A 15,360-nucleotide genomic window follows, 5' to 3' on the forward strand; every position below is an offset into this window, starting at 1 on the left:
GAACACCTTACACTTGTTGAGTTCACTAAAGAGCTTTGGGGTTTCCAAAGTGATTGAGGAAGTGCTAATTAAAGAATCCACATTTAACATTTTCAGTGAACCACCACCTATTTGATATTAACCACATCCTTTCACTGGATTGAGTTGTAACTAATTCAGCCTTCAACTGGGGCGGCAAGATGTGCTGAACCAGCAGGAAAGGAACTAGAGTCTAATTTCCATTTGGTCACTAACTTCCTAGGAAACCCTCATTTTCTTCCTCAGGAAAGCAAGAAGGATAATCCCTGGGGTGAGTTCTGTGGACCAAATGGGATGAAACATATTGAAAATAATGGAAGTATCACATTTGTGAAATATCAAAAGTATGTTTGTGATTTAAAGGAAAGCACCTATTGCAGTTTCCCTTTTGAATGCTCCTTTAAGAATGTAAGAATAAAAGCCACCTGTTAATGTACTTCTGGCCTTTGGAAAGTGCTTACAGGATGTGAAAAGTCATTTGCCTTTTATCAATGGAGGCCTTTCATTAGAGAGCCAGGCTGAGAAGACTTCTCTTGTATAGGTCGCCATTATGAATGGGCTTTTGCCCCAGACCTGGATTTGTGTTGGACACATTCATGACATCTTCAGAGAATTGGTAGCCTCTTCTCCACGAGATTTTTGCTATTGTTGGAAAGCCATGAAATTCTCTGTCCCTTGGAAAACAGAGTCTTGCAAAGTTAGTTTTCGTGTTCTCACTGAAAGAGGGCAACCTTTGGATAGCAACAGGCAAATTACTTGACTTGCTTTTCCAGTCATGCACACAACAAACTGAGTGGGTTCTTATTCTCAGAGCTCTGCTGCATGGAGCTGCAGGAAGCTGGTTCTTATCCACAGTTAGAAATGGTCTGTTTGAGGCACTTTTGAAAAACAAAAACAAAAACAAACCAAAAAACAGTCACACAAGTCTTGGTCATAAAGCCAAACTATCACCTGGAATGTTGCTTCCAGTTCAGCAGATGATCAGATGGTCACAGACTTGTAACCGCTATGGTAGCGTTTCATGACAAAAGACCACTTTAAGTCACAAATGTCTTTTTAATGCTGTCCTGGCCCCAGATGTGGCTTGTTCATTCAGCAGGGATTTTACATCCATTCGTTGGTGCCAACAGATAAGCCTGCCATACTTCATACCTACCAGTCTCTCTCTTCTAGGTGAAGCGGTCTTTCCAGACCCACTGGAAGCAGCCAAAGCAGGACTGTAATCCAAGACTCCGAGAGGAGCAGGGTGTTTAAACCAGTCCCCGGGAGCTGACTGCAGCATGGCATTCATCAAGCCACCACTGAAACTAAGGATGGAAGGGTGATCCTCCTCCTGTTAAAGATTCTGAATGGCAGTGCTGGCGCAAGTCAGATGGAAAAGGTCACTTAGAAAACCCAGGCTTGACTACTGTCCCTCCTGAGAAGGGTAAGTCAGTGAACAGCAAATACAGGCTGCAGTTCTCTTCAGTTTTGTGGTTCCTAGTAGGAGTCCTGAGCTGCCTTCCACGGAGGGAGATATTAGAGGCGCTGTTCTTTCAGATAGATCAATTGTATGAGTTCTGTAAAACTCCCAGAGGCATTCTTTGGTGGTGGCTCCAAATGACATGAGAAGGAGCTTCCTCCGGCCGGGCTCAGGTGCAGAACATGCTGGGATAAACACGTGATGTCACCTCAGAGGTATGGGGCAGGGCGCCAACACAAGACCTTGTCAGGACAAGCTCTGCTGAATGCCGCGATCCTAAAGCCCTCTCACTCCATTGGGCAGTATCTCTCAAGCCATGTCACAGGGAATAAACTGTTCCCGCTAACATCCTTCAAGACCACAGAAGTCAAAGCCCTAGATAGGTAGTTGTAGGGCCAAGATGTCCGAATTACTAGAAAATTCTTTTTTGGTATCCACACAGACTCACTCGCAGAAGAAGGTTAAAGAAACCGAACAAAAATAACTTTAGGGAAAAACAGATTTTTTTTTTTTTTTTTAAAGCCAGAAAACACACATTTCTACTGGGTGGTCTCTTTTTAACCCCCTGCAATCTTGGAGGCATGAAGAAATTTTAACCAATAAGTCCTCAGAACTTCCTGATGAAATAATCCTTGAAGATAAGATACAGAATGTGAATGTCTGGGATTTGCTTCTTTACGCTGGGAGGAGAAGAGGAGGCCATGGCAGAAAAAATAGTAGATGGTCAACAGAGAACTGAATTCATGTTTTCCTACGTTAGGATCTTCCAAATTCACTAATAATGCTCCCATTTTCTTAAGCTTAGTCCTTGGATCTGGAAACGTGGTATCAGTTGAAATCCGGGCTTCAGTTCAGGTCCTAAAGGGGCTACTGCTGTCTTTGGCACAGAAACAACACCTAAACGCAAACACCCCGTAAACGGAATCATGGAAACACGATCCAAGCCCACAAAAGAAGAAGAAGAAAAAAAAGATAAGCCTAAAAATATGAAGTGACACTTCACCCTTCATGGTGCTAAATACTTCAGGCAGGCACTTTCCAGATTCCAAAGAATGCTTAGGCCCCAGGGCCTGAAAAAGAGTCTAGAATTTGGACTTTCATTCTGCATCAAGAGTGATCTTTAAAAACATGTAAATCTATATAGGAGTATATGTATACATGTAAGTACTGGGCTATGTGTCTTTAATTCTAAGGTAAATTAGAGGTGACTGGAAAAAAATTAACTTGAAAAAAGATTAATTCTAGCCATTTCTAATTTCATCCTCTGTTAACCGCTGAAACATATTTAGATGAATACTTTCAGAAAGAGGATGGTTCAGCTTGTCTATTTTTGATACAAGCAGAGTAAACTATGTCATTGTGTCACCTACTATGAAATCTCAGCCTCAGTGACGTGGGCGCTTAATCATCTCTCCTTTACCCAACAGGCCAAGCAGGGAGGTGGGAAGTCTTTCTGCTGACTAATCAAAATGCCTGCACTGCCCCTCCCCCAGCCCCCCCCCCACGCGGGGGAGGGGAGGGGAGGGGAGGTGGCGGGAACAGGCACAGCAGAGAGCTGTGAATAGCAAAGTCAGGCTTTGAATTGAAAACTGCCACCAAGACACAGGAGCAGAGAAAGAGAAGAGGGAAAAATAAAAAGATGCAGCAAAACGAATACCATGGAGCCGAATTACCGTACCTTGGCAACGGATTTGCCATCAGAATTGTTGTTGGAATCTTTACCACCACTGAATGAATCTCTTCTCTGTGGGCATGGTTTCTTTTTGCGTGGTCTGCCTTTAAGATTTGGCGCTGAAAACAAATGGAGAACAGATGAGACACATTTTCATTTGCGTGGGTTTCCTTATGAAAAACCAAGGATCTTAACTCCAGTGGCGCCCTCTAATTGTTCAGAGAAACATACACATCTGTGGTAGCCAAGCCTCCTATTAGGCGGCTCTCTCTGAAGGGCTGCCTCTTGGTAGACTCTACACTTCTGTCCATGTTCCCCAAAGCTAATCAATTACACTTGAACGTGTCTAATTAATATAAATAAAATGAAGCCCTCAGCTTTAAAGGTTGATGATAAGGAAAATGTACTTCCCCATTGTTATCAAAGAAACATGCTGGGCTGAAAGACAGCCCTGAGCCTGGCTCATTCTTTGTTTTTTGTTTTGTATCTTGTTTTCAGAAACCCAAATGATATGCCAGCCCATTATGGTATCATAGTAACGTAAGGTTTGGAAACATCTCTCTTCAAAAGTGGAGACATGAGCGTTTCCTCAAGTATGATACAAATAAGTAAGGAGAGAGCTGTAGAAAAAGAGGCATTCAAAATAACAATCTGAAAAATACTATCCCATGTATTTACTATTAATATTGCAAGCAGCATGTTTCAAATCTCAACAAATCTGGCAGATACATTTAAGTCAGCATGTTCTCTTTTCCTTTTCAATATTTTTTTTTTTATGAAGATCTTGAGGGTTATTTAAAATAACTTCCAAAGATCACACTGGAGTTAGCCTGATTCCGTGGAGATTATACTTTTTAAAAGCCATAGACAAGACACAAATCAAAGTTATATTTCATCTTGGATGCTGAGCTTGAATCCCTTTAAGATCCACACAGAAAGAAGGAAAAAAAAAAAAAAAGAAAAAAAGGCTGCTGTTTATTGAGTGCTATGACTCTCCGGCATCAGCTTTCACATTTAACTTCATCAGTCACCGGAGTCAAGCAAAAATAAAACAAACCAACTAACTGACTAGCCCTTGAAGAATTCCAAACTAACAAATTATACCCCAAGCAATTTCTTTAGGACCTTTCAAGGAACCCACACTTTTTTATTGCTTTAAGGTATGATTATGACCATGGAAAATCTGAACAACTCAAACCCTCTTAACTGTTGTTAATCTTACTCATGTCACGCCGTTAACCAGTGCTTTTAGAACACTGTACACTGTACTCCTCTTAACAAACACAATTAATCCCACTAATTTGATTTTCTACCGTGGGTAACAGTCTTGCTGTTGACAAAGCACAATAAAGCAGAGCTGCCTTTACGATCAGGCAAAAGTTTACAAAGTGGCTCTGGGGCTCAGACTCCCCCCCTTCCCAAATCCCTTTCTCCTCTCATTTCCCCAAAACGTTTGTCTGAAAGTCCATCACAGAAAGCCAGCCTGGAATCATCAAAGGTAAACAAACTCACAAACAAAAAATCAAGCAAAGAGAAAGCGGCGATTACCCATTCCAGTCGACACACATCTGCCCGATGATGTCTGTGCTCCTGAAAGCTACAGCATGTGACTGCTTCCCGGCCCTGTGTCCCTGAAGTCTCGACTTGACTTGGTGTGGATGTCAGCTTCCCTCCGAATGCGAGCTGCGAGGCTCAGCGCTCTGCTTACAACTCCCCTCCCCCGGCAGCTCCATTACTCATGTAAACACACAGCAGTGACTAGCCCGGGGTGTGTGGGATGAGCTCCGAGGACTTGGCTTGAGTTGCCAGACTGGCAGGCAGGGCTTGCCTCTCTCAGAGAGTACCGCACGGGGTTGGTGATTTCATCCGGCCTCTTCTGTGGATCCTGGCCTCCTGCTCCCCTGTCGGAGCCCGATGCCACCTTCCTTCCAGGCTCGGCCTGGAGCCAGGGCGGGGACCATTTTGGTTTGAGGACGCAGTGTAGCACAGAAGTGTTTCCACAACTGACCCAAGGGCTCAGACTTTAATGACCGCGAGGGAAGGATGTACTTTCAAGTCCCTTATCAAAATAATAGCAGAGCAGAAAGCTGACAGAAACCCACAGAACTTGGGGTAGGTCTGAGGCATTTCATTCAGGGGAAGAAAACAATATTGCCTCTGTTCTAAGACTTGTTACTGTGATCTTTCCTTCCTAACATGTTGGCAAAAAGCATTTAAACCTAAAAGGCATTTATTTCCAGAAAGGCTTTCAAATCCCAAAGGCCTTTTAGATAGAGAGAACTTGCACTGAACAGGCTGTTTTGAATAAAGGCAAGGGTTCCGGGAACTGACAATAACCCAAATCGGGTCTATTTTCTCCATTCTTTGAGCTGCTTTCAGAACCCAGAGAGGCACATGCCCTTCCCCAGCAAATTCTGAGAATTGCAAATTTAGAACAGACTTAACACCTAATAGTCTGGTCGCACAAACTTAAACTCTAAGTGGAATCTGATCAAGAGAAAAAGGCTTTTGTCCCTAAGAAAGGCAAGTACACTGATGTTTCAGGTATGGTTAGGTAAACCTCACCAGTCACTAAAGCCTCAAACTCAAATACCTCTTTTAGCCTCCCCTCTGAACTTCTTTTCTGACCTTCTCTGATGGAAAGTATCACTGTATTATTTATACTTTAACTGTGTCTCATAGCTTAGTTGGAGAGTCCTTAAGGGCAGGCCCATGTTAGATTCATTTTTCTCTGCCCCAGCATCCATCCAGGGGCAGCACTGCCTAATATACTGTTGCATAATCAAGTGACTAGTGGAAATACGGGTGCCCACAAAGGCCTCCTTGGTGTCAAGAGCTGGGCCCGCCAATCTGACCACATGTATGCCCGTCACACTGGGCACCTGAAAAACGGCACTCACCTTTCCTGCTTACCTGTGAGCTCTGGGAGCACACACCAGTGACTTGAGTTTGCTGTGGGAAATGAGACAGGAAACCTACAGCCTTTGGTTCCTGCTTAGGGTAATTGTATCTGGCATCTCAGTGGGACCATGACTGTCCCACATGCAATGAACAAATGCCCTGATGAGCAGACGTTCAAAGTCCTGGGGGAATGGAGCGTGCAGGACTCCGTAGACTCCGTATGGGGTGGGAGCCCCCATAATACAATTGGAGATTTTTTGGATCCACAAGACCCCAGGTGAATCTTTGGGACCGAAAGGCTGGCTTTTGAGGAGAGCAAATATTCTTTTCCCCAGATTACATTTTTTTTCCCCTACAGGATCAAGAAGACAAATCATTTGCTAGTCGGATGAATGAAAACAAATGCTTTATGGTGTGGTGGGGTCAGGGGGGGCGTGGCTCTGGCCTTTAACTCTTCCCCACCTCCTCCTAGCTGCCCTGGACCAACCTAAACCTGCCCTCTCCTTGCCAGTTAAGGGCCGCACACTTCCTGAGAGAACCCAAATCCTAAAATTCCAGAAGCACACCAGCTCCCGTGCTTTAGATGAGAGCACCCTCTACCAACAAAGCCATTCTTGGGGCTTCCCTGGTGGTGCAGTGGTTGAGAGTCCGCTTGCTGATGCAGGGGACACGGGTTCGTGCCCCGGTCCGGGAAGATCCCACGTGCCACGAAGCGGCTGGGCCCGTGAGCCACGGCCGCTGAGCCTGCGCGTCCGGAGCCTGTGCTCCGCAACGGGAGAGGCCACAACAGTGAGAGGCCTGCGTAACGCAAAAAAAAAAAAAAAAAAGAAAGAAAAGCCATTCTTGGAAGCCAGCAATACATTTACTGATAGCATACCTGGTTCTGGTGAGCTCTACTTCAAAAAAATACATGTAGTGTATTTTAGTGTGAAGTAATAAATGCACAGTTACTTTGATATGTGTGTATATCCACTGGCCAACCCTGGCCTGGCTCAGAGAGTTCAGTCAAAGCTCTTTGCACGGGGCTTCCCTGGTGGCACAGTGCTTGAGAGTCCGCCTGCCGATGCAGGGGACGAGGGTTCATGCCCCGGTCTGGGAAGATCCCATGTGCCGCGGAGCGGCTGGGCCCGTGAGCCATGGCCGCTGAGCCTGCGGCGTCCGGAGCCTGTGCTCCGCAACGGGAGAGGCCACAACAGTGAGAGGCCCGCGTACCACAAAAAAAAAAAAAAAAAAAAGCTCTTTGCACGAATGTTTTCAATATTATTCACAAATAATAATAATAGCTGATGCTTACGGAGCACTTTTTCTTGCCAGTCAGCACTCTGCATACAGTAACTCATTTAAAACGCAAAACAAGCCAACAGGAAGGCACAAGTATTATCCCCATTTCACAGACCAGGTAACTGAGATAGAGTGAAATTACTTTTGTCTTAGGTCCTACCACTGGTTAGTGGTAGCAGATGGCTTCCAACCGAGGCAACTGGACATTATATCCAGAGCCCCTGCTTTAAGGAACTTCTCTCTAACAGACGACACACACACACTGTGTCTCATAATGAGGTATCTGTATTATTAACTTGGGCTGGCGGTCTCCAGGGAGCTTTCCCCAAATGAAAAAGCTCTCAAATACCACACAGCAGGAGGGCGCTGCAGCCCATCTCAGGCATCCCTGAAGGCGAGCAGGGTCCCCATCAGTTAAGTCACAGAGTTCCAATAAAACTTAGAGCACCAAGTACATTACCCCCTTGCAGTGAGCCACTGACTGACCCTTCTGCCTAATCGGTGAAAGATCTACCTTCCCTCTCTGACTGCCCATCTGTTCCTCTTACTCAGCGCCATGAAATTAACAAGTATTCACCGTTGTGACGTCACCACTATGTCTCTAGGCGTCAATCCCAGGAGAATCGGCACCCACCCGTGCCCCAGGCTACTTTGACATCTGACCCATGTGTTTGTTTTGTTTTTTCCTTTTCTTAAAAACTCCTTCAACTATTACTGAATCACAGTCTTTTTCTTTTTTAAACAGTATAGCAAAACATGCTTTGTGTTTTGTTTTGTTTTTCTTAAAGAGTCTAGAAGCTCAGAGTTGCAGGCGTTCCTGTACGTAATTTACTTCACTGTGGGTTCTGACAAGTTATGTGTCAGGGCAGCACAGGTGTGGGAAACTTTCATCTTGCAATAATAATAATAAAACAAAGGAAATGTAACCAGTTACTGGCAAAGTAAATTGCTTTTGGCTTAAATGTTCCTGTTTTTTTCCTACTGTGTTCTTCCTGTCATGACCGTCTCTCTCTCTCTTTTTTTTTTTTTATAACATTTATGCTCTTGGAAACGCCATGAAGATAAACTGCTATAAAAGCTGGATTGACTCATCAGTTAACAACTCTTTCTTCTCGTTTTGCAGAGGATTTTGTTGCCAGCACAGCAACATGTTCTCTCGAGAAATTCTTTGTGAGCTTCCACTCAGAGATAGGACTTGCTTGTCGGTAGGGACTGGAATTAGGGGAATGGAAAACCAGGCATCATTTTCCTAAGAGTTTGACCCCCAGGGTCAATGCCTAGAGGAAGCTGGCAGAGTGTTAACTCATTTGATTTGCAAGTTGTGTGTGTGCCCTTAAACACTAAACACAAGTCAGAAAACTAAACACCACCGACTGAAGTATTATGGACTGGCAAACATTGTTCTATGCATAGTGTGTATTACTGATAATACTTTGCATTTCTTTAATGCCTTTCCTCTGAGCATCTGAATTCTTTGGTACATTGTCTTTACAGACAATAATCTTAAAATACTCTGGCAAGTTTCAGCATGGAGCATTGCTCCTGCTGGGGGGAAAAAAACCACAAACCTATCCTAATTTAGTTATCATTTATTGTGTTCTATTTTCAATGTTTCCCTTTTGACTCTTTAGAAACTTCCTCTTGCACTACAACAAAAATAGGATGAGTGTTTTTAAAGTTATTAACGTATGAGTAAAAGATTTAGAAACCGAGAATGGCACAAGGCTTGATCAAAGCCACTCCTGAAATTTATGGGTGTAATAAAAGAAAGGCATTTCACAGATAATCTCTTACAGAATTTCAGGTTTCAAATACTTGGAAAAAAAGAAAAGATAAACAGAAGCTCTCAGCTCTCATGTTGGCTTTAACTGAAAGCCAACATTTTTACTTTTAAATTCATAAGTGATTCCCTGAAATTTTATTTCAGATCCACGGTTTACATTCCATATACTCCCTGCTCCACACCTCACAGAGCAAGGCCAGAAAACTGCAGCCGCTGGTACTCAGCGTCTGATAAGTGGTTGAATCTTTCCATGAATTCACAAAGAATCAATTACATACAGATTTAAGAACATGCAAGTTTACTTTTATTCTGTTCGCCTATAAATAATTTCCCACACGCAGCAGAAATGTTTGAGAAGCAACTGTGCTGTCTGAGAGATGAACACACCGGGGCCATTAACAAGCACAATTCCATCCTGAGGGGTTTGCTAACTTAAATGATGACTTTAAAGCAATAGGCACAGTTTAAAAAAAAAAAAAAAAAAAAAAGCTTCAAGAGTGTTATCATTTTCTGTCATTGTTCTGACAGTTTCCTTTTTAAGAGTAATTTTTTTCCTCAAATGAAGGCATTAAAAAGATGAGTCCAGACTTGCAAGCTGAGACCAGAGCCAGCCTCAAATGCCCTCACTCTCAAATGCCACCAAGACGAGGCAGCCCTGAACAGGGACCAAGGGGTGTGCCCCAGGGGAATGGTCACTCACTACTTTGGATGTCATGGCTGCTTTGAGTTTCCAAGGTTGCTTTAGCCCAAGCCATACCTTGATGTTGCTTCAACCTCCGTGCCTATTAACTACAATTTAGCACTTCCAATGAACTACATGCTCTCACTGAATCCAGGTCCTCTCCCACCACCTGTGGAAGGGTGAGCGGTAGTGTTATTAGAAAGAGTGTGGGGGAAAAAAAAAAAAAATGAAGCAGGCATTTTATATGAGGTCAAGCTACTTTGGCTCTTTGTCACTGAGATCCCCAAGAGTCACTAATGAGAGTGGAATGTATCACTGCATTTGTCATACCTGGACTGGTCGGGCAACTTAAGTCCAAAACAGCCATGGACTTCATTGACTGCTCAACAAACCATGTAAGCAAACACTTTTGTAATGCCTTCCAAATATGCCCTGTCTTACTCACTCCTTGTTTCGTACTTGCCAATGCTGGAGCAGTTGTTAATGCCTCTGATCAAAGTCTTAGTAATTTCATAGGCATGTGATTTGCATAGCTATTTCCTGATCCGCCTTCTCTCTGCCCTGGAGGTCTTCATTTCTCAGAAACACTTAACAACACAGATTATTTTACTTCTCCCCTTCCCCCAGCCTATAAATGGAACTTGACTTGCTAGCTCATCTGTATTGCTAATTGGTTTGAAAGCATGTGACTCCATGCATTCTTGCCATTAATACACAATCAAGCCTCTTTTTTAGTCAGTTTTTACCAGCAGTGATGGGCAGATCTCTATCTTTACTTCCCCTCTGTGTCTTGAGGAGGGAGACAAATTTAAATGGCCAAATGTTAGCTTGTATCATTTCAAAATGATGTAGGGAATTCCAAAGGAATTCAGAAATGTTCTAGAAGTCCACGATAGGCTTGTCTAAAAGGGCGCTGGCAAAGAAGAAAGGGATTATAATTGCTTTTCACTACCACTTGCAGAGTAAGAGGGAAATTGGGGAGCTAAATTGAGGTCTAGAGTGAGGAGAGATTCTAGGTTTTCAGTGGATTGACTCTTTAAGGAGAGAATTCTGGAAAAGGGGAAGGAGACTGAAGTCAATGCCAGGCCTTTCAAATTTTGGTCTGTTCTGGCTACTCACAGTATCCTCCAACCATCATCACAGTATCCTTTCAACCATCTCAGATGAAAGATCCCCTTCAGGACTTTGGTGGCTGGCTTAGAGCTGCCCTGCAAATGCTTATTCGTCTTTGGGGTAATGAAGTCCATAGGCCATGGCCTCAGGAGCCTGTGGAAAGACTTTGGCCTTAGAATTCCAAATATTTTGTAGAGAGACATCAGGGCAGCATGGCTACCTGAGGGCTTAGCTTGGATCTTAAGGTACAGGAGGCAGCACCGTGTAGGGAGGTGCTCAGGCTGTGCACAAAGGGTCAATTTCCTCGCCAGCTGCAAAGTCTTGTGGAGAAGTCACAAACCCAGCCAAACCAAAAAATGGACTCTGAAATGCTATCGGGGCTCAAACTTCACTTTCACATCTACCTGGCAACTCATTTCTCCTGCTGTTCAGCTCCCCAGAGGCCAGGTACCCACCAGCCATTTCCAAGCTCCCGACCCCTCAATTAATGAAGATCCTGCTGGATGTTGAGGAAAAAAAAAACCTGCATCAAAACTCCTACAATTAGAACAAGTGTGTTGTCTCAATGCTCACTATGTACTCTTGCTTAAGATTTTGAAATAACTCATGTTTCCATTTTTTGAAAACTATTCAGTATACAACAGATTTCGTTTTTCTTAGTATGATTATCTACAATACCATAGAACATTAACTTAAGATACTTGTCTTTTTTTTTCTTGGGCTATTTAAGGATCCACTCTGGAAATGATTTTTTAAGGACATTTTGATTTCTGTAATTTATGAAGTTTATAAAGATAGGACCTCTTGGGCTTCCCTGGTGGTGCAGTGTCCGCCTGCCAATGCAGGGGACGGACATGGGCTCGAGCCCTGGTCCGGGAAGATCCCACATGCCGCGGAGCAACTGAGCCCATGCGCCACAACTACTGAGCCTGTGCTCTAGAGCCCACGAGCCACAACTACTGAGCCCACGTACCTAGAGCCTGTGCTCCGCAACAAAGAGTAGCCCCTGCTCGCCGCAACTAGAGGAAGCCCCCACGCAACAACGAAGACTCAACACAGCCAAAAAAAAAAAAGATAGGACCTCTTAAACATAGAGAATTAATTTTTGTCTCTCTCTTTTTCTGTTATAATCAATAAACCTGTTTATTCTAGTCTATGATTGATAAGTTCTATGGTGTTACTATTGTATGTGACAGCACAGAAGTGCGAGCCACATTTTTGTATTGAATAACCTTGCGACGATCAGTAAATATCAAAGCAGTTCTTAAACTCATGTATAAATAGAACATTCTTGTTCAGCCATTTCTCCAGGTTTGGAAATGAGATATTCCATTTTCAACATTGAGGATAACTGATTTGCTGCATCTCTAAAGAAAACATTGGAAGTAAGTAAAAGAGACTTTTGTGTGTGTGTGTGTATACGTGGATTAACATGGAGATATTTAACTTACTACAGACTTGGACTAATATATTAGGAGACTTTTCACTTTTTCAGACACACACGGAAAAGTAAAAAGTAAAAGATCATCAAGTAATAGGTTCCCGATTTCTTTTTTAAAAGATCCCAAAAGGAATTTGTACTTAAAGGGGATTTTTCACTCTCTTCACGTTTTTCTACCTTTCAGAAAGAATAATTTAAGAAGTAGGATAGTCCTGGGGAATTCCCTGGAGGACCACCGGTTAGGATGCAGTGCTTTCACTGCTGAGGGTGCAGGTTCAAACCCTGGTCAGGGAATTTAAGATCCCGCAAGCCACCAGGTGCAGCACCACCCCCTCCCCCAAAAAAAAGAAAAAAGAAATAAGAAGTAGCATAGTCTCTTACTTAGAAGTAAAAAGATGACTGTTCCTATTTGTCTGAGACTTTGAGACATTCTTCTTTGCTCAGGTAAATCTCTCTCATCCGTTCCTCCTCTATGAGCTGCTAGCCACAATACTGGAAAACGACTTTAAAAGCTCTACTGTGGTACCAAGGAACTCACAGGTGGCAGAGAAGAGTGTGTGTTGCAGCAGGGTAGAGTGAGGGTCCAAAAGGAGAAGAGAAAGGGGCTGGTGGTATACTAAGTAAGGTCAGCTCCTTATAACCCAGCAGGGAGAGCTAGGGAGCTCAGCTCCGGGGAGTGAGAGGGTATCACACTGTGGGGAAACAGTGGACAGACACTGATAGGAATCTTCTGATGAAGACAGAGAACACACAGAAGATGTTAGAATTTATTCCCACTTATTTCAGTGAAAGCCAAAACATTTATAGGACTGCTTAGAGTTGCTCTGTCCAATATGGCAACCACTAGCCACATGGGGCTCTCGGGCACTTAAAAGATGTCTAGTCCAGGGACTTCCCTGGCAGCCCAGTGGTTGAGAATCCGCCTTTCAATGCAGGGGACGCGGGTTTGATCTCTGGCCGGGGAACTAAGATCCCACATGCCATGCCAGTGCACACCGCAACTACTGAGCCCGCACGACACAACTAGAGAGCCCCCGGGGCTCCACAGTGAAGATCCCGCGTGCTGCAACTAAGACCGGACGCAGCCAAATAAATAAATAAATACTTGAAAAAAAAAAAAAAAAGATGTCTAGTCCAAATTGAGATGTGCCGTAAGTGTAAAACACACACTGGATCTCCAAGACAATACAAAAAATATGACATAGCTCATTAATAACATGTTATATTGATTACATACTGAAATATTTTGGACATACTGCATTAAATTAAATGTTATTAAAATTAATTCTACCTGTTTCTTTTTACCTTTTAAAATGTGGTTATTGGAAAATTTTAAGTTACACATAGCTTGCAGTATCCTTCTCTTGGGTGATGCTGGTTTAGTCAACAGTTCAATGTTACAATTATAGATATAGGTCCTTAGAAATGTGTGTTAAAGTGCAGACAGAACAAGACTAACATCTGAAGTTAAAATAGTCAGCAAAAATCATGAGTCAAACTTTCAGTACAATTTAGAGTTTTATTCACTGTTTTGCAGGGTAGTCATGCATAGATGTTAGTATCTGAAAATTCTGCCAAAGCTGAGGTGTCTCCTTTGTAAAATTCAAATCTGGTAATCATTGATTCAAAGTAACCACATGGCCCCGATGAAGATGTTATTTCATTAACTTCCTTAACTAAGATGTCAAAGCCAATTTTAAGCCTTGACAACAGACTTGGGGAGTTGGGTGGGGGGTAGGGAAGAAAGTGAGAAAAAGAGCTGCCTGCCTAATATTTTATTTTACTTGTTATTCTCTCCCGCTACCAGCATGGGCTGGGCATAAGGTAAATCATTTGCAAACTGAATAAGAGAAAATCAATTCTGAGTGATTTTGGCTCACTGGAAAAGTAGAAGCTTCTACACCACAAATTGTTGAATAAGTTCCTGGTCTGCGTATGTTTTTCTTTATGGAGTTTTCATCTGCAAGTAAGTAGAGAGGTTGTGTTTTTTTTGTTTGTTTGTTTTTAGCGGTATGCGAGCCTCTCACTGTTGCGGCCTCTCCCGTTATGGAGCGCAGGCTCCGGACGCGCAGGCTCAGCGGCCATGGCTCACGGGCCCAGCCGCTCCGCGGCACGTGGGATCTTCCCGGACCAGGGCACGAACCCGCGTCCCCTGCATTGGCAGGCGGACTCTCAACCACTGCGCCACCAGGGGAGCCCCAAGTAGAGAGGCTTGATACAGCCAGGCCCAAAGGCAAGGGCACAGCCTTCACAGCTTTGCCAAGGTGCTTGAAGTCCCACGGTTTAATATGACATAAAGGGAGCTCCAGTAAGTAAGCCCAGAAAAGTTGACAGAACAGAAAGGTTTGAACTCTGGGGGGCAGGAGAGGAGATACATCCTTTTCTCAATCTTAGCACCAAAAAGACCAGGGGGCATCACTCCAAGAAGATGGCTGCTCAACACTCAGTTGGCCCAATGTCTCAACTTCCCAAATAACTTGTCACAGTTGCCGAATCAAAGTCTGTCCCCCTCCACCTCCTCACCTTTTGATTCCTGTGGCAGCAGCAACATAGAAACATACCTAGACATTAAGGGTTCTCCAAATATAACATGCCAATCAAAGGGCTACACACCTGCCTGGATTCTTTTATGGAACCCCTTACCCCTTTTAGGGTTCTCATTATAAAAATAAAAGAACAGCAATGGTAGCAGTAGAAATTAGATTAGGAAATATTTTCTCTTCTTAGAAGGCAAGAGTTGCTATAGCATTTAAGGCAGTAACATGCAGCGAGATTAAGACCAAAATCCCCGCAACATCAACAGAAACGTGCAATGACTATTTATTCATTCTACTGTATAATACTAATAACAATAATTTTTATGAAATTATTTGGCAGGTTCACCCTACATTCAGAGAAGCAGTCTGCACACCTCTGGTATGCTTCTGATATCTAACTATAGCAGTATTTGTCTTTGTCCTCCAAACTCTTTTATAGCACATGGCATGCATATTTCAGCATCCAACAT

At 43.4% G+C, this 15,360-nt stretch overlaps 1 protein-coding gene across 5 annotated transcripts in view; it reads right to left on the reverse strand.

The window, feature by feature from the left end:
* ARID5B (AT-rich interaction domain 5B) overlaps positions 1-15,360 on the reverse strand; it is a 189,658-nt gene that overhangs the window by 42,530 nt on the left and 131,768 nt on the right. For 4 of the 5 annotated variants that reach the window (XM_059055278.2, XM_059055279.2, XM_067025540.1 and 1 more), the window contains one exon: positions 3,159-3,271. In XM_059055278.2, coding sequence (XP_058911261.1) covers positions 3,159-3,271 — 113 coding nt within the window. Of the gene's footprint in view, positions 1-3,158; positions 3,272-4,700; positions 5,092-15,360 lie in introns of those variants that run through there. The other variant, XM_059055280.2, reaches the window with a different exon arrangement.

This window comes from Kogia breviceps, chromosome 2 (genome assembly GCF_026419965.1).
Source record: "Kogia breviceps isolate mKogBre1 chromosome 2, mKogBre1 haplotype 1, whole genome shotgun sequence".
NCBI lineage: Eukaryota > Metazoa > Chordata > Mammalia > Artiodactyla > Physeteridae > Kogia > Kogia breviceps.